The sequence below is a fragment of the Vulpes lagopus genome, chromosome 23 (genome assembly GCF_018345385.1).
Source record: "Vulpes lagopus strain Blue_001 chromosome 23, ASM1834538v1, whole genome shotgun sequence".
In the NCBI taxonomy this organism is placed as follows: domain Eukaryota; kingdom Metazoa; phylum Chordata; class Mammalia; order Carnivora; family Canidae; genus Vulpes; species Vulpes lagopus.
The window spans coordinates 14580391-14606245 of NC_054846.1; the positions used below are offsets into that span (position 1 = coordinate 14580391).

The following is a 25855-nucleotide window of genomic DNA, read 5'->3' on the forward strand; positions in this document are numbered from 1 at the left end:
ATCTCTCCGAGCTGCCACAATGGTATGCATGAACGTCCTGGCAAATGCTCTCAAGAGCATCAACAACGCTGAAAAGAGAGGCAAGCGCCAGGTTCTTATCAGGCCATGCTCCAAAGTCATTGTCTGATTTCTCACTGTGATGATGAAGCATGGTTACATTGACGAATTTGAAGTCATCGATGATCACAGAGCCGGGAAAATTGTTGTGAACCTCACAGGCAGGTTAAACAAGTGTGGAGTGATCAGCCCCAGATTTGATGTACAACTGAAAGATCTAGAAAAATGGCAGAATAACCTGCTCCCATCCCGCCAGTTTGGTTTCAGTGTACTGACAACCTCAGCTGGCATCATGGACCACGAAGAAGCAAGACGAAAACACACAGGAGGGAAAATCCTGGGATTCTTTTTCTAGGGATGTAATTCATACATGCAAATAAAATGCCTCAATGGAAAAAAAAAAAAAAAGAATCTTGTGAGTAAGTTTTAAGATTAGAAAAGACTTGGAAGTTTCTGTATGAGGGCAATCTAAAATGAATGGATTTGTATGTTTTAGCCTTTTTGATATTAAAATATATATTTTAAAAGTTATAAACAAGAGAAAAACAAATTTCAGAGTTCAAGTGAGTGGGGGAGAACTTTCTCCATTAAAGATTGTGGTCCCATCTCAAAGTTTTGTTGGAAAGGAACAATGACTTAAAAAAATATGATTCCTATATCTGCTTCATGCCTTCATACATCTCTTCTCCACAGAATGTCTTTGCATTTCAGACATATCTACTGTCGTAGAAGACAGGAAGTCACAAATGTGTGGTAGACATCAGTGAGATGAGGGTAAAAATTGGCTCTTTTAATTGATTTATAAGTATACAACTTGTTAGAAGGTAGTTCCTTTCATTTGAGAATGGGAGCTTTTTCCAGCCACAGGCAAGCATACAATGTTATCCAGGAAAATTTTGTTTCACCATAAAATAGAAAATGAAGTAATATAAGCTTCCTGAGGCATTAAGAAATATGATCTCCATTGCATTGGAGATAACACACTAATTATCACAAAAGGTGTTGGCTGTCATTTAAGGGGGAAATATTATATTGACATAATACATAATTTCAGCAGCTGTTGTTCCTTACTTTGGATTGTAAATCTGGACTAATGGATCTATGGAGCTGTTTAGACCTTTTCTCATTAGAGTCCCTTGCCTCCTAGAAAAACTTGCCCATAAAAGAGTCAATTGAGATGGGCATTTTGTATTTAATAACATTTCCATTCTGAAACTAGTATTTTATAAATATCTACCATGTATTGAGTAATTTTATTTAATTCACAGAACAATCCTGCAAAATTACTATTCTTCTAACAGATAAGGAAACAGAGAGAGGTTAGGTAATTTGTGCAAGGTTACACAGCTAGTAATAGTAGGGTTTAGGTTCAGGTCTTTCTGACTTAGTTTTGTCCCAGTTTGTCAGTTAGTAAAAGTCTTCTCATAGATCAGTTTGATTGCAGTTAGTAATGCCAAATTAATAAGTGTTGGAAATGCTGTGAGAAACAGAAACCAGTTAATGTGCACGCCCAATCTTGCTTTTTACTGGCTGCCAGCCACTCTTGAGCCTTGTCTGATTTGGCAATGTAGCCAAGCATGAGACTTCACAAATGAACACTTATAGTAGCTGGGCCACTGGCCTTCAACTGCAAAGTGAAGCCCAAGCAAACCAGGATGTGTCATGTGAAAACTTTGTAACTAGGTGAGAGATAGGCCTAGAGTTGCCAAGTCTCTTCCTTCTTTTTTTGTACAACCCAGAGGTCAGTGTTAGATCTTAGTGTGCCAGTGATCTGTAGAAAAGCAAGAAAGATTGCTCCAGTTCTAAAGACCAAGGTAGTCTGGGCTAGTCCAAGCTGGTGGTGACTGTGGGCACCGGCCCTAGCCACCTGACCTTGCCGCATGGGCAATAGGCAAGAGGATAATGGAATCTCAGCGAAGGAGAGTGGGCCTTCGGGCACTTAGACCAACACAACATCCTTGCCTTTGATCTTGACCAGTTCTAGGGAGTGGAATTGGTACAAAAGAATAAAGACGAGTCTTGGAGCTTAAAATGGTGAAAACTGCCAAACCATACCCTTTATTTAAATGAGAATTGTTTCCTGGGAAGAGGATATTTGAGAATATATATATATATATATATATATATATATATGCACATATATATATATATATATATATATATATATATATGAAATGTTAATTAAATGTGAAAGAGGGATTTAAACAAAAGAGAAAAAAAAATAAACAAAAGAGAAAATATGGCATTCACTTTCTCCTAGGCAGTGTCCATGTTTAGGCATAAGGATCATGTATTTATGTGGACGTATCCCTATAAATATTTAATATCTGCATAAAGCTAGTAACTTTTGATACTAAAATTTCACTTTAAAAAATTATCTTACCTAACCAGTTTTCTCAAGTTTAATTTTCATAGCTCAAGAGTGTATGTATTTGTTTTGAGTGATGATCAAAGAGCTCAGTGGTAAGAAGGGATGTGGGGTTGAGGAAATGGGACAACAATTTTCTCTACCATAATGAAAATTTATCTGTGTAGTAACTTTTTCTTTGAATGTGAATTAGAAGGAGTTCATGCTTTGAGATAAATTTACGGTTAGCAGTAAGATAAAGGCCCATTTTACTGCCTTATTTTTACTTAATCAATCTTAATTACTTCCCCTCCATAAATTAAAGCATTTACAATGCTATATCTTAATCATCAGATTTGTCATAGATAGCATTAGTTTCACAGAATAATTGCCATTTGGGCTTTTTATAAAACACTGCTTTATGGTCTTTGTTTTAATGCTCCAAAACTGGATTTTCAGTCAGTACACGAGTCTTGTACATGTTGCCTCAATTTTTCAAGGAGGTATTGATACTTATGGGACTAACTTTGGGGATCATAGCACCATGGGCTCACTAGTTAAGAATAAAGGAGGAAGGGGAGAGAAATGATGTGAATTCTAGACTGTTTTGAAAGACAGGCAGTTTGATTTATTTGAACTACATCACAAAATATTCCTGGTATAGGTCTCAGAGGCTGACTTTAGTAAATGAATTTGTTGATAATTAGTAGAATTCTAGAACATTCTAGGGAATATTGTATTGACTTCAGTAGGTTCTGTAATCTTCATTCTGTTGATTTGCTTAGCAAATCCTTTCCTAATGGTTAATGTAGACTTAGAGTTCATTCCAACCCAAGTTGTCACAAATGTTCCTTAGAAACTTGGCTAGCATTTCATAATTTTTGGCTCCCAGTATATGAAAAAGGAGTCCACAGAATTTTCAATTTTATGTTGATTGGACAGACTTGAGAGTGGCATCTTTTTATTTATTAGCTATTGTCAAAAGAAAAAGTCACAGAAGTGAATATAAAAACTCATGTATTTTCTGTGCAGTATGGTCTGCATGTCCCTATATCATACCTTATTATTCCTTTGCTCCACTAAGTATCACAGAGGTGATTTTGTTCCTGATGCCCCGGGCCAGGGGGAAAGACTAGAGGTGGGAGGAAAGAAGCCGTAAAGAATTTCTCTCTTCCCTTCCTGGCAACCCGTCTGGTAGTGGCTGGGTATTGTCCCTGATTCCAGCTCCCAGGAGAAAGGTTCACCATGTTTCCAGGGTCCTCTGGGTGCCCCATGCCCCGGCTCCGGTAACGTTGCTTCTTCCCACCCCACCCCTCCAACAAAGGGTAGGAGTGGCATCCTGCTGTTGAAAATCTTGTAAATGCCTCACATGTCCTCTGTGACATCTCTACTCTTCCTGTCATCTGTATAATAAAGTCTTTGTATCAAATTCATTCTGTTTTACATACTAAGAATAGTTTCTTTTTCCAGACATACACATTTTATAGAACAATTTTGCTTTTATTTCATAGCTTACAGTCTTTTGGATGTTGATAAAGGGAATGTTAAGTTATTCATTACCTCAGTTAATGTTTAATCAGCTTGGTATTGGATTTAGGTAGTGGGGCAAAGGGGAATAAGATAAAATGACTTGACTGTCCTCAGGGAGCTCACTCTGCTTGAGGAGACAGTGCTTTACCAGAGTGCATGGGAGCTGGAGAAGAGGGAATAACTAGACCACAGTAGTGGTGGACATCCATTCCTTGCCAGGGGCTAAGGTCTTGCTCAAGCAGATGAGAAAAAAGGTCATTACCAGCAGAAACAGCAGTTTGTACAAAAGCATGTCAAATGCAAGTTGGCATGAGGGTCTGTGGAGTTAGGGACAGTGGAAGAAGAGGAAACCAGAAAGGTAGTCAGGGGCTAAATCATGAAGGTCGTAGAAGACTCCACCAAACACTTGGACTTTATCCTTTTAGTGATGAAAAGTAGTAAAGGGTTTTAAGCGTGGGCAGATGCATGGACAGACCCTTTAGAAAGGTGGCTCTTGAATGGGTGTGTGAAGGAGATCTTAGAGGACTGGAATGGAGGGAGAGAAACCTGGCTAGGTTGCTAGGTGCAGAAGGGGATGCTGTTTGAATAGAGGCCTGAATTAAACCAGAGGATTGAGAGGAAGGGGAGAAAGTCAACATATACTAAGGAAGCAGAATGTGTGCAGCTTGATGATTTTTTTTGGAGGAGGGGAGTGTGTGTTAGAAGTTGTCATTAAATGATGGTCCGTTGTACTCAGAGATTAGGAGATGTTTGCTTGGTCAAGCTAAATAAGTCTTAAAACTAAAAGACAATTTCTCAAATCAGAGCACAGTGTGTCCTTGGAGGTCTGATGCACATTTCTCCTACCTCTACTTTTATCTTGTAATTAAATAGAAGAACCTTTTTGTTTATTTTATAAATCATTTTATGAGTAGTACTATACATCTAAGGATTTCAGAAGTCTGTCAATAAAACATCCCCTGCTAATGGAGAAAACTTTTAGGTCCACTCAGTATCAAATGTTCCACATGCCAGAGACTGTGTATTATTTAACAAGTTGAGGAGAACACAGTGCTTGCTCTCCAGGAGCTGAACATCTTAGATAGAGATAGACACTGTGAAGGAGATGTTAGAAACAATATCTGCCTTACATTATTATCCACAGTGGAATTTGGTCTGAGTTGCTACTCTAGAGTTATGGCCAGATGTTAGCAGTTTTGATAGCTTCAGTAAAATGCTTTATTCTTTGAAGATTTAAGGCGGAGTGTAGTAATTGAGAGCCTGAGTTCTGGGCGCCTGACTTCCTGGGTCTGCCACTTATTATATGGGTCACCTTGGGCAAATTCCTTAATCTCTATGATTCCCTTCATTATTTGTAAGATGAGGATTGTAGTAGTGTCTGCCTTAGGATTACTGAGAGGGTTAAATGGCAGATGTATGTGTTGTGCGTAGCATACTTGCTGTGCAATAAATACTGCTGATCATTTCCTGAAGGCAAAGTGAAGCCTCCTCTAAGACTCTGTTGAGAAAGATGTGCTCTGTGAGTTCCAGGGATCTATTGCTTTCCTTCTGCCTGAAAGCTCTTGTGGCTAACCCTGAGATCCTTTATAGTCACTTTATGTTAATTGCAAAGAAAATTCTGGAACATGCTTTTTTTGGGCCAGATTAATAAGTCTTTGAATTTTCAAGTTACCTCTTTGGTCACATCATAAATGATTGGTTTTTGCTTTAGGAAATGTTCAGAAACAAGTCTGCAGGCTAGCAGGTGGCAAGTAACACCTTAGAGGAGATTGAGACATCACTGCCTCTCTGAAACTTTGCCTTGATATCCGTCACCTCCATCTTCATTTGAGTTCAACGCACATTAATTGAGCACTGCTACTTTTCAGTTCTGTATTGGGCTTCAGGGGTGCAAGGGTGAACAGATAATCCCCATCCTCCTGAAAATTAGTCTATTGGAAATATATGTAAATAAATTCAGTCCAGTGTTAATACTAGCACAAATGGAAGGGTGTAGAAGATCAGAGGGGTACACAGGAAGAATAGTAAGGAAAGTTTCACAGGTTTGGTGACATCTCAGTAGATTTTGAATGGAATGAGAAGGGGGAGAATCCCCAGGTCAGCCTGGTTTGTATAGGAGATGGACCATATGTTGGGGGAGTGGTGGTGATGCGAGATGAAATTGGAGATAGAAGTGGGAACTGGATCTTGAAAAGTTTGGCCTTTGTCTTTGGGCATTGGGAGCCATTGAGTGATTTTAAGCAACAGAATGCTGTAAGACTTGCATTTTTAGCAAGATCTTCCTAGTATAGAAGGTGAATTTGAGAAAGATGTCGGAGACGATGGAGGGTTTGTGTCTCCACTGCAGATTCATGGAGGCCAGCGACAGAGTCCTATTTACCTAGGACTGTGTCCCTAACATCTAGTACTTTATAGTACTTTATAGACACTTAAAAAGTTTTTCAGAATAAAGATAGACCAAGTTGAATTTTCCAATTCTGCATCCCATCCTCAGAACATGCTGACCTGGACCTCCATCTGTCATGAGCAGCTTGACTAAGATCATAATAAATTATTTTTTCTTGGCATTCTTTTAACTGGCACTCTCTATTTACCAGCCCCTCTGTGCAACGATAGCATGGTGATGATTGATGCTTATAATTCTGACCCTGAGGTACTTCAAGTCTTCTAAATCATCAAAAAAAAGATTAAAGTATATTCAATATCGCTGTAATGTTTATGTGTTTTCCTAGTTCTTATTCTTCGGAAATTGATGGTTTCTTAAGTGCCTATGTCCTCTTGTGCACACAGGCACAGGGGGAGTCTATGATCGCTCCCAACCCCTCACTCCCTTGCAGGGCCAGGCGCAGGGAGTTTGTTAGCGACGCATGTGCAGAAATAAGCAACACACACCTGGGTTCTCTTCACGCCTAGAAGGAGGAAGCAGGTTGGCCCCTGGAGGGGCAGACCAGACAGGGACAAGAGAGCAAACAGTGGCTGGAAAAACAGTGGGAGTGCTAAAGCCAGAGCTGGTACAGATGAGCAAGACCGGCAGTTTACAGCAAGTGCACGCTGTGGCCGAGCCCAGGAGGGGCAGGGCTCCAGGCTGGGACCCAGCTCCGCGTTGTTGTGTGCTGTGACCCGAATCGCCAGGCTGGGAGCTGACAGGATTCTCTGCCGGCTACGTTTGTCTTGTGGTAACAACTGCCCAGTAAAACACCAAACGTGAGCAAGTGAAAAACGTCAATAATGAGAGCATCCTGTTCACCCCCTCCCCGTCCCCACCCACACACACACATCTCTTCGTGAGAACCATTGTTCCTGCAGAGCTGACAATATTGCTTGGCCCAGAATGAAGAAGTCCAAGTAGAAGCTGTGAGATGGCTCCATCTTATAGCCGGGTTTCTAAAGAGAAGGCCTGTGATGATGCTACCAGGAGGGAGATTTGCTGTTTGGGGTGTCTTCTGGGGGTTGTATGCTGCAAAAAGGAGAGATGCCTCTTTGCCTCTTACATTTTGTTGTACAGATTTGTTTTCAAAATCTGTGTTTGATCAACAAGCTATTCCTGTGTTGGGGTGCCACACTCATTCCAGCCTGGAGAGCGGGTCCCTAACCACAAGGATTCTGTTTGTCACTCACTAGGCAAGGGTATGTGTGGACTTCAGAGCTAACTTTATTATTTGCCAGCTCAGTGATTTGGGCCAGTTTCTTGGTATCTCTGGGGCTTAGTTTTTTCTTTTCCTGAAATACAGAAATAATACAAATTATACAAATTCCTTCCCTACAGTGTTGGTGTGAGTCTAAAATAAAATGGTGGCTTTGGAAAGCCCTATGTAAAAAAAAAAAAAAAAAAATAGTATACCAAATATACTAAAGAACATCATGGATATTCTAACAAAGAATAGAAGTGTGTTTCGTTAGCAAGTACAGCATCCTCAGAAATTTCCCCGAAGCAGAGGGGGGAAATGAGCTGGTTATGAATCTGTGGAGTAGCTGGTTCTTACTATGGAGTAGATGTTCTGGCCGTTCCTTTATGCGCTCCGCAAGGTAGATATTAAATCCGTGCTTCTCAGCTGAGCAAACAGAGGCTTCCACTGGCGCAGCTGTACATACCGTAGCAGAACCTGACTCCAGAACGCAATGCTTTCTCCTTATCTCTAGTTTTCCGCCGTCTTCTAGACCTCCACGTCCCAGCCCACAAAGTTCCTAAAAGTTGTTCACCTCCTTTGGGTGGGGAAGCTGGCTAGCCATTTCCTGGTCATTCACTCCTGCAAGCGGGGGAGGGTGGGATCCAGAAGGAACCTCAGCTCCGGCAGGCCCGGAGGGACCAGGGCTGTGGGAGGTCGGGGCACGGGGCCCTCCCGGCCTGTCCCTCTCGAGTTCACCAGGCCTGGACTGAAAGCGGGGGACAGGCGGGCCACACTTCCCAGCCGGTGAGGAAATGGCTGTGGCCCTTTCTCCAGAAACATTTTTTTTTTTTCCAGAGTTCCTGGGAGTTCCTCCTTTCTCCGTGGGAGCGTTTTCCCCCCTCGCTGAGGCGGCCTGGTGAGCTGCCTGCCTCTCGCACCCTCCTCTCAGGAACCAGGACCTCTTCTGTATTCGACCAGCTCCTTGTCCTGCTCGCACAGGGAAGGAGGTTAAGTGTATTCCACGTAGTAACCACTCTGCTGAGCTCTTCCAGGTCCCTCCCTGTTAACGTTGATGCCAGGGCCTGGGAGGAAGGCATCACGATGCGGCAGTTCGCGGAGCGCCCTGTAGGACCCACCGTTGCACACATTCTCTTTTTCCCATAAAGTTTTCCCGCTTCCAGACGGACAGAGCGTGCCTGTGAACCAGAGCTGCCCACACAGAGAACCAGAGATAACGCCTGTTGTAGGGCCAAATTGAAGATTCAGGGAGGATGTCAGTGTGTGGGAGAAGCATTTGTTCAGCCTGGATCTGAGAGGAGCTGTGTGTCGTGCTTCCATAGGTTCTCAACAGGAGGTGCGTAGAAGCGGCGGTGATGACAGGCCTGGCACTGAAGTGCCACATAAACAAGAAGTCTTTGTTTGACAGGAAGCACTACTTCTATGCAGACCTCCCTGTAAGTATGCTTTGTGGCCTGCCCTCTGTGAGTTCTCAGAGCTGGGGAGGGGGCGCCGTTGGTGCGGGGGAGGGGGCTGTGCCTCTCATGTTTTCAGTCGGAGCTCTGTCCCTGCCAGCGGGTGGCTCTGCCTGGCCCTGATGAAGGCAGGTGCCCCCCGATGTTTACTAGATTGGATGCAGTTGTCCTGATTGCTGACTCCTTGCTTAGCCTCATGCTTCTGCTGGCTCCCTCATAATTGAACAGGGAGTAGAAGCCAGTGTTCTCAGGCTCAGTCCAGCCGTGGTGTTTGGTGCTAATTGCCTGCGAGGTCACATCTAACTCTGTGGCTGATGCAACAGTGAATGCAGACTGTAGCTCTGGAGACAGAGTGATAGCTTCCCTCTTTGAAGTTGAAGTTACCAATAATAGGACTGTCCCCTCCAGGGACATTTCTGTCATCTCACAAGGAGCGAGTAAGTGGACAATAGTAAGCAGAAACATGAACCAGAAGCCTCGACTAACAACAGTAATTGGCTGTGCAGGAGGTCCAATATTAACCTGCTTTTTCCTTATAATTATAAAATTTCTTCTTTAGGAGAGGCCAGTGGGAACTAGAGCCAGTTTTTCTTGATGTTGAGCTGAACCAAAACTGTCACGTCCAGTGGGTTTCCCAAAATAATATTTCATTTGATCTGAGCCTCTGAGAGTAAGTGTGCCCTTTCTTCAGATCTAGAAAAAGGATAGTGATGATACTGCTTCACGTCACCCTCCTTGAACTGAAGATGAGGATGAGCTGGTCTTTAGTGGGTGAGGGCGGAAGTAGAATTAAATAAAAAATGCATCGGCAACGTTATGTCTCCAATTGCTTGCTACCATTTTTCCCCTCTGCTGCCAGCCTTTAGCAAATTCTGTTCCTTAGTAGGATGAAGGGAATGAAGCAGCGTTTTCCCCCATCTTTTGAGAATGATAAACAGTTTGGTGAAGGTAGGAGACTTAGCATTATGCGATGAATATGAGATGTTTTAATTACCTATGGCTTTCTGTTCTCTTTGGCCCAGGTGGCTCAGATAACCAGAGTTAGTGTTGCCAGATATTACGTGGAACACACTTACACTAAGAAAGTATTTCTTGTTTATCTGCAGAAACAGTTTATTCAAATGTGAGTGTAACTGAGCATCCTGTGTTTCATTCAGCAGCCTGGTTCAGAGTTTAATTTTTATAGATTGAGACTTGCTGTTTCAGCACAGAGAATGAGTTGGCCTAACCGGGGTGGTTCTCAAAGTGTCGTCCCCATGCCACTAGGATCGCATCTCCTGGGAGCTTGTTAGAAATGTAAATCTCAGGCGCTGTCCCCAGATCTACAGAATCAGAGACTCTTTGGGTGGGCCACACAGTCTGCTTTGACCAGCCTGCCAGATGATTCTGATGCAAGGGAAGCTGGAAGAATGCTGGCCTGGTGGCTGAGAGCACAGACTCTGGAGCCAGACCATCCGTGTTCAAATCCTGACATGGATACTTACTAACCCTGTGGCTGTGGACAAGGCACTTAACCCCCTCTGTGCCCGCATGCCCCTCTCAGGGTTGTCATGAAGAGGATTAAATGGTGTAAAGAACTCCAGAAGCACTGCGGCTGCTTTGGCTGCCCCTCTGTGTCATCCAGTTCTCCAAATAGACCTCCCATCTCTTTACGGGGTATTGATGCCTGTGGGCATTCAAAAGTCACTCGTCTTCTACTTAGAAGGAGGTGAGGGAGTCCTAGCAGCATCCATCGGTATCTTAGTACTGTGTGTTTTCTGTTGGCTGCGAATGAGCGGCAGAGCATTTTCTAGTAAGAGAAACGGGGGAAGTTGTTGGGTCAGGGAGGGCAGCTGGCATGACTGGTTAGCTTCAAGAGCAGGAACAAAACAAGCTTCAGTGCACTAGCAACTGCTGTCTGCCAGTGCGGAGAGTAGATGGCAGAGTGCTTAGCCAGCGCTTCCTAATAAGGAGGGTCTGTCAAGAGCCCAGTAATCAGATGCAGGGTTTAGGCTAATGAGCTAAGTGGAAACAATAAATTCTTCTCTTAGAGGCCTCTGACAATGGGATTATTGTTATTCCCCAAAATGGTACTTGGGTAGGGAAGATGGGATTTGTGTTGTTTATTGCATCATTACTGGGGGTGGGGGAGGTTCAGGGAAGGTAAGGGAGAGGGTGGGAAAAGCCAGAAGAGGCCAGGCTAAATTATGGCGCCCCTGCATAAACTAATTTTCCTCTGCTTTTTCCTTTTCTCTTTTGTTGTGTTGTATTTTTAAGTAAGTCTATAGTTTCGTGACATAAAAAGAAATAATGAACTGGATTTCAGCTTATGTTTATGGCCTAGTGACTGTGTACCGCATGTTGTTTGCAGGCAGGCTACCAAATTACCCAACAGAGACTCCCGATTGCTGTGAATGGGAGCTTGGAGTACAGTGTCTGTGTGGGGAAGAAGCGGAGTCAGGTGATCACCAGGACCGCGAGGATCAAGCAGATCCAGCTGGAGCAAGACAGTGGCAAAAGCCTCCATGATGAGCTGCGGTCTCAGACACTCATTGATTTGAACAGGGCAGGTAGGCTCAGACATTTTCTCTTCCTGTCCCTCTGGCCACCTCACTTCCCCTCTAGAGTTTTCCCAAACCAGTTGAGGAAACAGGCCCAAGAGTATGACAGATCTCGATCAAATATCAGCGTTGGTATTGGCACAGCTGACTGGACTGTGATCACCCTTGGGTTTGCTAATGACCTACCCCCAAAGTGTGAACATTGTAGCCACCTAGTCACAGACTCAGTAGCTGATATCTCAAGCAGATGTTGAAAGAACCAAAGTTAACAATGAAAACGTGATGGGGAGGAGAAACCATTCAAAGGCTGGAGCCCATGTTGAGAGGCCATCAGTGACTCAGGATTTTCCTGAGGCTTCAGCCTAATGTATCTGCCAGTCATATTGGAGACCTGCCGTCAGGTAACTCTGCCTTGTCTTTGGTAGGAGTTGGCCTTCTGGAAGTGGTGCTGGAGCCTGACATGTCCTGTGGAGAAGAAGCAGCAACAGCCGTCAGGGAGCTGCAGCTGATACTTCAAGCCCTGGGGACTAGCCAGGCAAATATGGCAGGTAGAAGCCACAGAGGCTGTGTCCCCCTTCTTTTACCTTCTCTCTTTCCACCTCCCATATCTCTTCTTGCTGGAGGTTTGTTCTCTGTATGAGCTACACTGGGGTTGTTTATGGTGTTTTGTCAGCCTTCAGATCTCTGGGGTTTTTGTTTTCTCCTTAGAGTTTTCCTTGGATTCTTTAATGAACCTCTGGTCAAAACTAAACACACTAACAACAGTGCAGAGGCACTGAGCCCAGGAATATGAGATTAGGAGTTGTTAAAAGAAATTCGGCTGAGTAAATTTGAAGATCAGACTGGCTTTATTTAAAGATTCATGAATCAGGCAGCCTCCCATCTAGCAAGTAGAAAGGCGCTCCAAGATGCTGTACAAAATGGTAGGCTTTAATAGAGAGAAGGGGTGAAAAGGGACATTTTCTAGCAGAGAGTGAATAGTTTCAGGCAAGGTCTCATTTCTTTATGAGGAAGGTGAGGGTCTCTTATGCAGATTACCCTCACTAGTGTTGATTGGGAACTTCCAGGTCATCTGGGTAAAGGTCAGGCTCCCAGAAGAGGCTGAAACTGCCATGAAGTTTTGGTTTGCAGTAGTCAGGGCAGGTGACTTTGCTTTGGGCCTGTTGTTTGTTTTTCTCTCTTTTTCTTTTCTTTTCTTTTCTTTTCTTTTCTTTTCTTTTCTTTTCTTTTCTTTTCTTTTCTTTTCTTTTCTTTCTTTTCCTTTTCTTTCTTTTTTATTTTTATTTTTTAACACTCTAAGGCCTAGATATTTTCTTCTGATTTCTTATATCCAAATGGTGTTTTGCACCAAGTGAGGATCAGTAAAATAATGTGTTTGAATGGTTTCATCTATCTCAGAAGACACTATATTTATCCAGAATAGCTCTGAATTTGTGAGTTTCTGTGTAGGTAGCATTTAGTTGCTACTTGGTGCTTTTTCTTCGAGTCTCTCTTATTTTGTGAATTTTCATCCAGCTATAGCTGAAGTCAAATTATATCAAGTCTAAGGCAAGATTATGATTTCACAAAACTTTAACTTTGAGATAATATCTTCAGTTCATTAGAAATGTAGTAGAAAATCAAACAAAAGAAACACTTGTGCCATTGAGGCTAAGCAAACTATACATTTTAAGTGTTTGCAAATTGGATATAAAATTACAAGTGTTGGTCAAACTCAGTTTCTTAAGGGCTCACTCTCATGGCCCCTTCCTAGCACTCCTTTGTCTACTCTTAAGTCCCTGAAAGCTAGCCTCTCCCATGATTGCCCCCTTTTTTCTGTTCCCAGGGCTTTTAAAAAAACTCTTGGCACTCACAGAGCATTCCTTGAGCTGAGAAAGGCAGGAATGAAGAAAAGATACAGATTCCGCATATGGCAGTTGTTAATTCGTACCTCTGTACATTGGTGTACTAGAATATTCCAGAGAAATACAACCAATAGAATGTGTGTATATGTGCATGTATATGTTAAAATTATATGTATGTATATAGATAAAGAGATTTATTCTAAGGAGTTGGCTGATGTGATAATGAAGGCTGAGAAGTCCCATGATCTGTAGTGAGAAGGCTGCAAGAAAGCAAGCTCCAGCCCAATTTTGAAGGCCTGAGAACCAGTAGAGCCAGTGGTGCAAGTTCCAGTTTGAAATGAATCCAAAGGCAGAAGAAGACTAGTATCCTGGCTGGAAGACAAGCAGGCAGGCAGAGAGAGCAAATTCCCTCCCACTCTACCTTTTGTTCTGGTCAGGCCTTCGACAGATTGAATGAGGCCCACCCACAATGGCAAAGGCAATCTGCTTTACTCAGTCTACCAATTCAGATGTTGCTCTCCTCCAGAAATACCCTTAAGACACACCCAGAAGACTGTTTAACCAAATATCTGGGCACCTTATCACCCTGTCAAGTTGACCCATTAAAATTAACCATTGTAAAGTGGTCATCATAGATGCCAGTAAATACCATTGAAGATGATGATTCATCTCCCTGTTGGTTTATAATACTAATTGCCAACCTTTTTATGTCATACAATACATCTGTGTGTTACAGAAGGACTTCTGAAATTGTAATGCCACATTTGTTGCATAGGACACGTTACAAGCAGCAAATTGTAGCATCGAAGTCCTGGTACAAGTTGAATTTGGAGACAGAACTTGCCTGTTTGCTATGTTCTTTAAACAAAAGACTGGGATAACACAACCACATGGGTATGAGTGGCATAAAAGCTGCCTACAGGTTTACTATATAGAAGTGAGGCTGTGTTGTGGAGTAAGAGAACTCTCCAGTTCACATTAATGGCTCATGCTGCTTTTTTTACACACATAATGAATAACATAGGTGAAGTATGGGCTGGTTGGATGGTTATCCGCTTATGCACTGAGTGTTGATTCTCTATTGCTTTAAAAAAGTTTTTATTATTCCATTCTTCCTCAAAATGTCTGTGATTCCTCGCAAACCTATGGAATAATAAACAGGCCACCTGTTAGCTGAGAAATAGTCCCATCTGGGTCCTTGCCAAGAGATAAACCATAATGGCAAGAACTCATCAGTCAGTGACAGCTGAGAGGATTCATTAAATCTCATTTGTTGTGACACTTTTTGTTGCTTTTAAATACAAATCCAGCAGCTTTGCCCCTAGCGCAGCAACAGAGTGGCTGCGGTTGTTCTAAAGTACTGTGGGGAAGGAAAGTCTGCCTGGAGTCTGCAGGGGTCCAGCTTTTTGTGCTGTTAGCATTTTACCATCCCCAACCCCTTTGCTCATCCTTGTGTCCCACCACCATAGGACCGCCGTGTTGGCATGGGAGACCGCATCCTGAGAACTGAGGACTACCCTAGAAGGGACAGTGGACCCCCAGAGTGCTCTTGGAATAAAGTTTAAATTGCTCTGGCCTGTGATTGAGTGAGTTCCTGATAGTTTTGCTAATGAGCATGGATCAACTGAGCCTGGGTTCCAGAAGTCATTTCCTGCTCAGCGGACATTTGCCACTCTTGAGATCCTCAAAGCCGGCTGTTGAGTTGAATGTGTACTGGAGTAGATATTCTCAGTGTTTCAGTGATGATGTCTGTCACTTGGAATACTTAGCATGTGCTCATCAGTTCACTAGGCATTTTTTTAAAGACTTATTTATTTGCTAAGACTCATTTATTTGAGAGAGAGAGAGGTAGAGGAGGGGCAGAGGGAGAAGGAGACAAGCAGAATTCCCACACTGCAGGGAGCCCAATGCTGGGCTCCATCCCAGGACCCTGAGATTGTGACCTGAGCCAAAATTAAGAGTCAGATGCTTAACTGACTGAGCCACCTAGGCACCCCTCACTCTCACTAAGCATTTTTTAAAAAAATATTTATCATCTTGTTTAAACCTTACAGTATTCCTGGGAGGTAGGTGGTATTACGCCTGTTGTACAGGTGAAGAAGCTGAGGTTTAGAGAGATTGGCTTGTTTGCCCAAGACCCACCAGAAGTGACTGAGCTAGGATTTGAGCTCAGGTGTGTCTGAGTCCGGGAGCCCTTTCTGTAAGCCCTACATCACATTGCTTCTTAGTGGCAGCCACCACAGTGTCCCAACTGCCATAGATGACAACTTAGAGAAGCAAGATGGCAGAGCATGGGTGCTGAGGCTTCTGCAGTCCCAGACCTGGGTTGGGACCCTATCCTACCCTTTTCTAGCCAAAGAACCTGGGCAAGAGATTCTGATTTCTCTGAGCTTCACTTTCCACATTTATAAAATGAGTCCCCAGATATATGGAAGAGGAAAGGAAGAAAATGAAGAGGAAAGGAAATCAGATAGAGTTGGGACAGCTGGTTGTGGTGTCACCGTGTACTGAGATGGGGAAGACTGGGCGAGGAATGGCTTTGTGTGGGAAAATCTGAAATTCCATTTTGGATGTGTTAAGTTTGAAATGCCTGAAGGATGTCTAAGTGGCTTTGTCTAAAGCTATATCGTAGGGAATGAACGTGATAAAGTACTAAAACTTATCACAGGCCCTGACAAAAAGCCAGTGCTCAGTAAGCGTTTGCTGCTTTTATTAGCAATAATAAATAGTATTGCTTTTACAGAATCTCCACTCATTTTGGATGAATAAGCTTTGTGAAATACATTCAGTAAAATTTGGGGTATGTGTGTGTGTGTGTGTGTGTGTGTCAGTGTCAGAACTTGTTTAAGTCCTGGAGAGCTTCCAGTGATCAGAATGAGATAGCTTAACAGACCTCTCTAAATCCTCAGGCCCCTGCTGTTTACAGAAACAGTTTTCTGTCCTGATGTTATATTTCTGATGTGTGAATGTGTTTTAGAAAAAAAATATGTAGCTGTACCATATCACTGTGCTCAGTGGTATAGTTTTCTAGTTTTGCTGTTACAAATCTCTGCTTCTGGAGGGTAGAAATTGAGTTTGATAGCATTCTCATGATGTGTGAATGAAGGCCCTCCCTCAGTGTTGCAGAATGCATTGAAGTAAACCCGACTGGTAAGTCTTTTGTGCACTTGAAGCAATTTAACTTAATTTGTTTAAAAGGTATTTTGTCTTCACTGGGTAGAATATCTTTTGTTAATGTTTGGTACTATATTTGAATCCAGGCTAGTGGACTCTCTTTCAACACTGCAGGATACTAAATGATTCCTCTCAATTATGTAGTATGTATGGCCTTCTCTGGGAGAGACCGAAATTCATGCTTTTATTCCTTATCCAAGTTAAAATTCTAAATTGTGAATGATGGTTTCATTTTTAAAAGCAAGTGAGGCCCAATTCAGGGTTCCCTGAGTTCAAAAAAAAGTTGTTTCCCAAGAATTGAGATTTGGTTGAGCAGAGCTCAGCATACGTTGGAAGTTTTCCTTTGAGCTGAATGGGCCTTTCAGATGATTCCAGCTGTAGATTAATCCTATTCAGACAGATCTTTAAAACTGATCAGGCTCTTTTGGTGAGATGGTAACCAATCTGCCTACTCTTTGCTTAGGAAAATACCAGAGTTTTGACTTGTTCCACAAGGTATTAATTTATTGAACAGTTACTCAGTGCCAGATACAGCTCTAGACTCTGAATATAGCAGTGAAAAAGACATTATTGTTCCTGCTACATAGAATTTATATCTATGAGGGAGATAAATACATTAATAAAGTGGTAAGTGCTTTAAGGAAATAAGTAGGATGCCATGATAAAGAATAACATTGGAAAGTGAGGGCCTGGCAGAGGAAGTGACATTTATTTGAGACCTAAAAGATGACTCAAGGCCCTGGCCAGCATAGGACTAAGGGGTGAGCGCTCTCGGGAAAAGCTAAAGCAAAGTCTCTGAGATGAGGAAAAGCTTAGAATATTCTGAGGTAACATAGGTAACACACGGCCACTGTAGGGAAAGGATAACAGGCAGGGGTGTGTGGCATCAAGTAAGACTGAAAAAAAAGTAGACAAGGGATAGGTTGCCAGTAATAGTGAGAAGTTTGGATTTCATCCCAAGTGTACTGGGAAGTCATTGAAGGGCTTTCAAGCAAGGGATTGACATAGTCTAATGTTTTAGAAAACCACTCTAGCTGCTCTGTGGAAAGTGCATTTTAGTTGAGTAAGGGTGGTAGAAACAAAGAGACTAGTTAAGAAGTTTTTGCCATGGTCCAGATGAAAGATGATGCTGTTTTGAACACAGTGGTGTTGGTAAGGGTGGAGAGATTAAGATGAGTAGATTCGAGGTAGAGTTTAGAAGTAACAGGATTTTTTAACAGGCTGGTATGGAAATTAATGGGCAGGAAGAAATGAAGGATGTCTTCAAAGAATCTTGAGGAGCTAGGTAGCACTATGGACTGCAGCTAGGAAAATGAAGATAGGAGTGGCTGCGTGGAGAAGAAATCAGGATTTAGTTCTGGAAAGTGAAGTGTCTGTGAGGTGGAGGTGTCAAGTAGATGGTGGAGGTAAGTATGAGACTCTAAGCAGAGGTCTGAGCAGAAGAGAGAAATTCAGGAGTCATCAGCACATTGATGGCATTTAAAACCACTTGCCCCTACAGAGGGAGTGCAAGAAGAGGGTCCTGAAGTGGATGGGAAGGCAAACACCAGCAAACGAGATGGAAGTAGAGTGTCCATGGAGGTAGGAGGGGAGACCAGGAATATATAAGATCACAGCAGCTGAGAGAAGAAGATAATTGAAGATCAGTTGGTATGTTGCATGCTGCTTGGGTGTCCAAGGAGGTGAAGACAGATCAGGTCCTGTGTCTGTTGCATTTGGCAGCCGGGAGAGAGGCCACTGGTGACTTTGAGGAGGCATTTTCAGAGAGGCAAGGATGGAAACCAAGAGAGGTTAGGAGCAAATGGGAGGTGAGATAGTAGAAACAAGCTGTGCCATGAGCAAGCAAAAACGGTTCGAGAGGATTTGCTGGAAAGGAAGGCTGATCGACCATAGCTTAGTAACTGATGGAGGAAGAATGGGGCTCAAGGGACTAGGGTTTGGGGTTTTCGTTTTTTTCATGAGAGGTACTTTTGCATGTGTCTCTACTGGAAGTACTGTGGAGAAAGTGAGGTTGATGATGGATGTGGGAGAGAGGATTAGCTGAAAGAATGATGCTCTGGGGCAGGAAGATGGGTGAGGTTGGAAACCTGGGTGCACCCCTCCAGACCCTTCCATTCTGGTCTTAAAGGTAAGATTAATTCAAAATAGACTGTAGTCATGTGTTAAATTCTGTGGTATTGACTGTGTCTCTTCTCATAGTTCAGAGGAGCCACCAGTGGAGAGAGGCGTATCGATGAGAGCTTCTTGGGGGGAAAGTCGTAACACTACAGTAGGACCCTGAAGGATGAGCAGAGGCTGAAGAAGAGACAGTAATACTCATGAAGAGGATGTGCTGGAGCCAGCAGACTGGGCAGGGACTCGTATAGAGAAATCAGAGCCTTCCCCTGATTGCAGGAAGGTTCTCTCATGGAATGAGTAGTGGGAAATTGTGGGTCATGTCAACCAAATCCGGGTGAGAGCTCTTCAATACCAGGCGGAGGAGATGAGATGGTCCAGTTGGAGCCGGCCCTGCACTTGAGCAAAAAAAGAGAAAGATGAAAACCATATTGGAGCCGGACGAAAGTCACAGCAATATTCTGGCTAGATGGACAAGGAGGGGTTGCTTTGGTAGAAGTCAGGGTGCAGTTCTGTAACTTGGTCTGAAATTCTGAGTCCTCTGGAAAGGGCGGCAGCCGTGGATGTAGAGAGGCGGTGACAAATAGGAGGGGCATTAGAAGAGAAGAACTGACAGGGTCCAGTTGTCTGTTTGGATATAGAGGGGAAAGAAAACAGGGCAGATGACTTCCGGTTTCTCAGACTAAGAATCTAATGATGTCAGGAATAGTTGGGACTTCTTGAAATTCAGGGAAGCATAAATTGTCAAAAATGTTGAGGAGTCCGTGCTAGAGACATAGAGTAACTTCTAAGCTGGAAGCACCTTTGCCCTGACAGTCAGCATGGGTGGCGTTGGGGCTGCACAGTGGGGGAGCTCATCCTTTGTTCTGAGGGAACAAGTGGAGACAGTAGGACAGACAGTGGCGACTGGCAGTCTCAAGCTTGGAGGAGGTCGAGCCCCACAGCTAAGTGTTTGGATAGGGAGCAACAGATACCAGAACCATGGACTTTCTTGGCATGGAATTTCCTGTTTCATTATTTTAATATGATTTTGCTGTGGAATCTTGGAAAATGAATTTATTCAGCCTGTCAGAACTCTTAGGTTTGGCAGGTTCTTTTTAAATGTAAAAACTCACCTAGGAAAATAAAAGTCCAACATTTTGTCTTCTCCTTCTGCTCCGTTTGGAAATTGTAAATGAAATCGGAGCATAGAGAATTTAAACTTTACTTTGTGGGGTGTAAATGTGATTGTTTTTTATCTTCATCTCCTTAGTTGTCTTTTAGGATTTTGCTTCTCTCTCCTCTCAAGAGCCTCTTAGTTCTCTCCACAAGCCACCTGTCTCCTTAGGGGTTATTGTTCCTAATCTAAAGGGGCTTTCTGGGTCAGAGAAGATCCTCCCAGAATGGGGGTGGCCCCCTCTGAGTTCTTCCACAGACTCACCCCTTCATAACAGCGCTGTCTTGCAGCAGCAGATCCTTACAGCAATCAGGAAGGATTCAGAGTCCTGCTTGTAGAAGGAAGAGATTAATTTAGTACCCAGAGGAAAGAGGAAGAGACAAACCCAGATTTCCGGCTCTTGCCCTTGAGTTGCAAATTCTCAAGGACTCTCATGGATCTCCTGGGATCACTATTGGAAATCCACTCTCCATTGGAGAGCTATGTAGGGTTATCCGATGATCATTTCTGATGCCTTCCCGCCCAGCTCAGCTCTGACACTCTGAATAAAAACTCAGGCTAAAACTACAGAGTAATTCTCCATTTTAACAGTGTTGTTTTTCTAATTTGGCACAAAAGAAATTAGATTTCTCCAGCTGGTATATCCAGGGTTTCTCCTCTCTCCTGCATGTGCGCAGCTGCACACACATGAGCACACACATATATTCACATCTCAGATCCCGTAGGACTATAATTCTCTTAAGTGGACTGAAGTACCAGCCATGTGCTTCGGGACCACATTCCACAGCAAGTGAAAGTGGATATTGCTTGCCTAGAAACCATGTTGCCTCAAAGAATTTCTAAAGAGTTGTATTTTTTTCTCTTCTTCCAGAGGGCCAGTTGAGAGTGGATGCTAATATATCTGTTCATCATCCTGGAGAGCCTTTGGGTGTTCGAACTGAAGTGAAGAATCTGAACAGCGCCAGGTTCTTGGCCAGAGCAATAGGTGAATGTCAGCTGTTAACTTTTAATATCCTTTTTTGTAGCAGTTACCTATTGCTTTGTAATAAGCCACCCCATACCTCAGTGGCTTGGGGTGGCTTGTTAACCATTTTAGCTTTTGCAGTTCTACTGATTAGATCCTGCCTCCACTCATTCATGTGCTTTGGAAGCTGGTAGCTTAACTGGAAACAAAAGGTCTAAGATGATGACCTAACTCACAAGTTGAGGCCTTGGTGCTAGAGGTCATCTAGGTTTCTCTCCACGTTGTCCTTCTTCATTTGCTTGCCTACCCTGGGCCTTCTTGTTTGGCCAAGGGGCATTCCAGGGGGATGAAGGCAGAGGCCTCAAGGCTTCTCGAGTCCAGAGCTCTAGAACTCTCCTAGTGTCTCTCCCAACACGTTCTATTCAAAGTGAATTGCATTTAGAGCAAATTCAAGGTGAGGAGAAATAGGCTCCATCTCTTAATGGGAGGATCTACAAAATGCTGTAGCTCTATTTTTCCATTTACCACATTCTTTCTGACCAGTGTGAACTTTATCAAATCATGTTTATTTATTATAGATTGGCCATAGTTTGACTTAATTGGTTAGAATGTTTTTCTGCTTTTTGCTGTTTTTACTAATAGATTCTTTGTGCTATATCATCAAGTTTGAGTCTTTTTTTTTTTTTAAAGATTTTATTTATTTACTCATGAGAGACACAGAGAGAAAAGCAGAGACAAAGGCAGAGGGAGAAGCAGGACTCAAGCCTGATGCCAGACTTGATCCCTGGACCCTGGGATCACGACCTGAGCCAAAGTCAGACACTCAACCACTGAGCCATCTAGACACCCCTTGAGTTTGGGTCTTATTGGAGTACATGCTGGGGGTACTTACGTGTTGACAAATATAATAATTAAAATAGAACAGTTGAGCAAGATAAACATCCACGCAGTCCCATAGAGATTGCTGACTATGAAGACATCTCAGAAGACTAAAAATATTCTTTAAAACCAAAAGTGTCTGGAGAGGAAGAGAGAATATAGGGATGGGATAGAGTTTCAAGTGTACCATTTAAGGATGCACAGAGCACAAGACAGCTGAATGCATTGCTGTGTGTTTAGTAGAGTGCTGGGTCGGTTGAGAAAAGTATTGGAAACAATGCAGAAAAGATTCTCTGGTCTTACATAAAACCTTATCCCGAACCTGCAATGATCAGCCTCAATGAAGATGCTTTGAGTCTACAAATTTTCAGGAAGAGGGCACTAACATGGTCATGAGGATAACTTACATAAGGGAAAGGGGTGTAAGGGAAGGTCTCCACCTATAAATGGACCAAAGACGATGGACTCTTCTGTCTGTAAAAGGAGATATGGTCCATGCTTATGAAGCCATGAAAGATTTGGGTCAAGGATACCCTTACAGCCCAGTTTTGTGAAGTAGAAGCTTGGAACAAATGGAAGAAAGTTCCACTTCACCCTGTGGTTAGTAAGTATTCTGGAATTCATTATTCCAATAGCTGGTGATGATAACCTTTAAAAAATAAAAAAAGCAGCAAGATTTTAAGTAAATTTATTCTTAATGATTTATGAAGGAGGACCCCCCCCCCCAAGACAGAATTCTTCCTGTGTCCTGACTCAGACAGGAAGAACCACAGATTTACTATGATGGGCTTAATTCTCCAAGCCCATGATTTTTCTATCTTGTTTTTCTCCCTACATCATGCCTAGTAGCCATTATCCGATTTCAATCAAAGAGAGCATTGGAGTTGAGAGGTGGGATGGAAGACACATTTTGGTGTTTCTACTTCTTGTAAGCTCGGATAAAAGAGTATGGATTTGGGTGAGGGAAGGTGGTACATGCTGGGGTGAGGAGTTTTGGGGGGAGGCTAAAGCAGCTCTCAGCAGCTTAACAGTTGTGTCTGTGTTTTGATTACCATAGTGTGCCTTTTTGTGTAATGAGGGAACATGGCATAAAGCAGTGGCTCTTAATCATTTGGGGTCATAGATCCCTACGAAAATTCTGGACTCTGCCTCCAAAAAATGTACAAATGCACACACTCACATTTTGTTTATAATTTCAGGAGGTACCAGACCCCTTGAAGTATATCCTTCATCCCTGGATAGGAAATCTTGATAGGCAGCAACTCTATATCTGGAGTTAGTTGGCCTAGATATTTTCCTAGCCCTCCTGCTGCTAAGAGCTGTAAACTGGACTGGGTCACTGTGAATCTGAGCTTTCTCAGAAAGTGAGGGAGCAGAGCTTCCTAAAAGGCCCTTTCCGGTACCATTGTCCTATGACAGCAGTGAGAAGAGAAGATAGCACATAAAGGAAGGATTGTTATAAACAACTCTTTTTTTTCTTGTTGTTTTTTTTTTTTATTTAAAGATTGAGAAAGAGTTCTAATTATTGCTTGATTGGATGAAAGAAATCAAAATATGATCCAAAATTATTGTTTGTCTTAGACTCTGAAATTGAGAGACAAATCAACGAACTTGAGAACGGACGTGAAATTCTGAATGAAACTCGCTCATTTGACTGCAAGCTGGGGTGAGTTTGCATTGACAAGCGTCTTGCACACAGGTGGGTGGGGCTCCAGTTTGGGTTTGCCTCACACCCGCCACGTGACCTTGAAGCAAGTACCTCACTCCTCTGCACTAAAGCTTTCCTCACTAGTACAGTGAAGAAAATACTGTACGCCGCAGGATATTATACCCTGAAGGGCTGGTAAGAGGTTAAAACCGAACTAGACTTGTGCATAAATACTTCCAGTATAGCTTCCAGTTTACCACGTTGTGGCCAGAATTTTTACTTCCTTAAATTCTATCAGACTTAAGCTCTACCAGTTCAAGCTAGAGGTAAAGAAAGCATAGAGGTGGTTATAGAGTTACCCTTTTATGTTTGTTTTGATAACTTTGACTCTAATATTCTGACTCTGAGTTTTGAGGATTTTGTGCTTTTAGCAGAAAACTGAAAGAAGCTCAAAAGACTAGAGTTTGAGCTGGTTAGAAGCCAGAAACATTGAAGCAATTTCTTCTCTTTTTTAAAAAAAAAATCATTCTGAATATTTCTTTTGCATTAATATTTTTTGATGTAGTCATGTGAATATCTCTCCAAGGTCGAAGAGCTTGAATTTGCCTGTGTCCCTTATTGGTAGGGGAAACTTCCCTTTGCACATATGCTGGGCAATGCTGCATGCTATGTTTGCTTAACGTTTTCCTGTTTAACTATCATAGGTGCACCATCCCGATGAGGGACAAAGAAGGAAAACAAGACTACAGGTGGTTATTCCTCTTGTCAAAATACCATTATGTTTTTGGGTTTGGGGCAAATTTCAAATCCACTTGCAGAGTAACATAATGACTTGGATAGTGTTTAGAAACCACTTTCTGTTTGTATTGTTGCATGACGGAAAGCCTAGACTTCCTATTTTACATGTATCCTGAGAGAAAGAATGTTTTCTTGGTTTGGTAACTTCAGAGTGCCTTCAGCTGTTGGAAGACATTGTTGACTCACTCCTGCATGAGAGTTGTTATAATTGAGCTAAGAAGGGGCCTAGAATATTTATATTCAGTTACAAATTCGGTAACACACTAAAGATCCTTGAGAGGAAAGAAAAAAGAGATGCACATGTTAATGCCATTTCCCTTCACACCTCGGGTGATACTATTTAATCAATAAATTAAACAAGTTGGACTTACTATGAGATCTAGAAGTAAAGCAAATAATAAGAATAGGCTTAAAGTAAATTAAGCCTTTTGTTTGTTCCCCATTGAGTTTTGCAGATTGTAAAGACTGAAGTTGTAAGCAACAAAGTTGTTGAGATTAGCCCACGGTTCAGGTTCCTTTGCAAAGCACAGCTCTTGCTGTCACTGAGGAACAAATGTAGCATTGTGATGTAGGAAAGAAGCTTCTAAATCCTTAGTGTGAACCTCCCTTGAAGGGCTCCTCTTGAGTGTCAAAGTCAAGACTCTTTTAATCACTATAATATTCTAGGTTCAGTTTGTTCTTCCCAAGAACATCTTTGGTCTCCAGTGTTGCCCCCCTACTCCTTTTATGCTGCTTTCTTACTCAGCATGGAATAAATAGGCAGGATTCAGGAACCCTCCCTTTGGTGACCCTCCCTTTGGTGTTCTCATGCCCTCAGAAGTCAGACTGATTCACAGCACAGATTCGGAATTGAGATGTTGGGTTGTTTGTACATCTGATCTCTCACCTTGGTGCTACCATTTGTTCTGCATTATCCTGCTTTTGCATAAGCCCTTTGACAAGTAGAAGTGGAAAGGAAATGTTAGATGCTGGAATGGAGCAGAGGGAAAGTCGTTACATGCAGTGGGACAGCAGAGAGTTCCCATGTACTCCGTGGTATATACCAGATGCTGCACCTCCCCCGACAGCACCCCTAATAACATCTTGCACTGCTGTGTGATTTGCATTTATTACCCAAGAAATGTTGAAAACTCAAACTAAATGCGTATATCACAAACATGCCACAAAGAGTGTGGTACATTTGTTACAATCGAACTAAAATTGAGATTTTATTATTGACTAAAGTCCATAATTTACATCAGGGCTCACCCTTTATGTTGTACATTCTGGAAGTTTTGACCAAATGGATGATGACATGCATCTTCCATTACAGTGTCATAGGCAGTAGTATCCCTGTCTTAAAAAGCCCCTGTGCTCCACTTACTCATCCTTCCCTCTTTGACTCTATAGTTTTAAGGCAAAATCTATTTATTCCACTTCTCAAGAAAGAAAGTTTTCATTTTCTTTGACTTTTCATTTATTTTCACAAATACTGCTAAGAATGGTAAGATTTTTTAAATGGGGAAAAGTCATTTTTCTACCTAATAAGTAAATTGTTCTCATTTGATCCTAATTTTCCCAGCCTATGTCTTTGTGAATATATACTTTATCCACGGTTATAAATCACAGTGTAGCATCAACCCTGTGTTATACCTTTTTCACTCACCATAGTTTATAAGCACAGAGAGGGGCAGGTCTGGTGATCGATCGCCTGACCTGCTGTGTACACTTGTACAAAGACTCA

The 25855-nt window shown here is 42.5% G+C and overlaps 1 protein-coding gene and 1 pseudogene across 1 annotated transcript in view; both read left to right on the forward strand.

Annotated features, from left to right (window-relative positions):
* GATB (glutamyl-tRNA amidotransferase subunit B) overlaps nucleotides 1–25855 on the forward strand; it is an 89164-nt gene that overhangs the window by 24588 nt on the left and 38721 nt on the right. Inside the window, exons 3-8 of the mRNA XM_041739078.1 lie at nucleotides 8883–8996; nucleotides 11365–11563; nucleotides 11980–12102; nucleotides 20715–20828; nucleotides 23268–23352; nucleotides 24039–24083. Of these exons, the coding sequence (XP_041595012.1) occupies nucleotides 8883–8996; nucleotides 11365–11563; nucleotides 11980–12102; nucleotides 20715–20828; nucleotides 23268–23352; nucleotides 24039–24083 (680 nt within the window). The remainder of the gene's footprint in view (nucleotides 1–8882; nucleotides 8997–11364; nucleotides 11564–11979; nucleotides 12103–20714; nucleotides 20829–23267; nucleotides 23353–24038; nucleotides 24084–25855) is intronic.
* Nucleotides 5–465, forward strand: LOC121481591 (annotated as a pseudogene).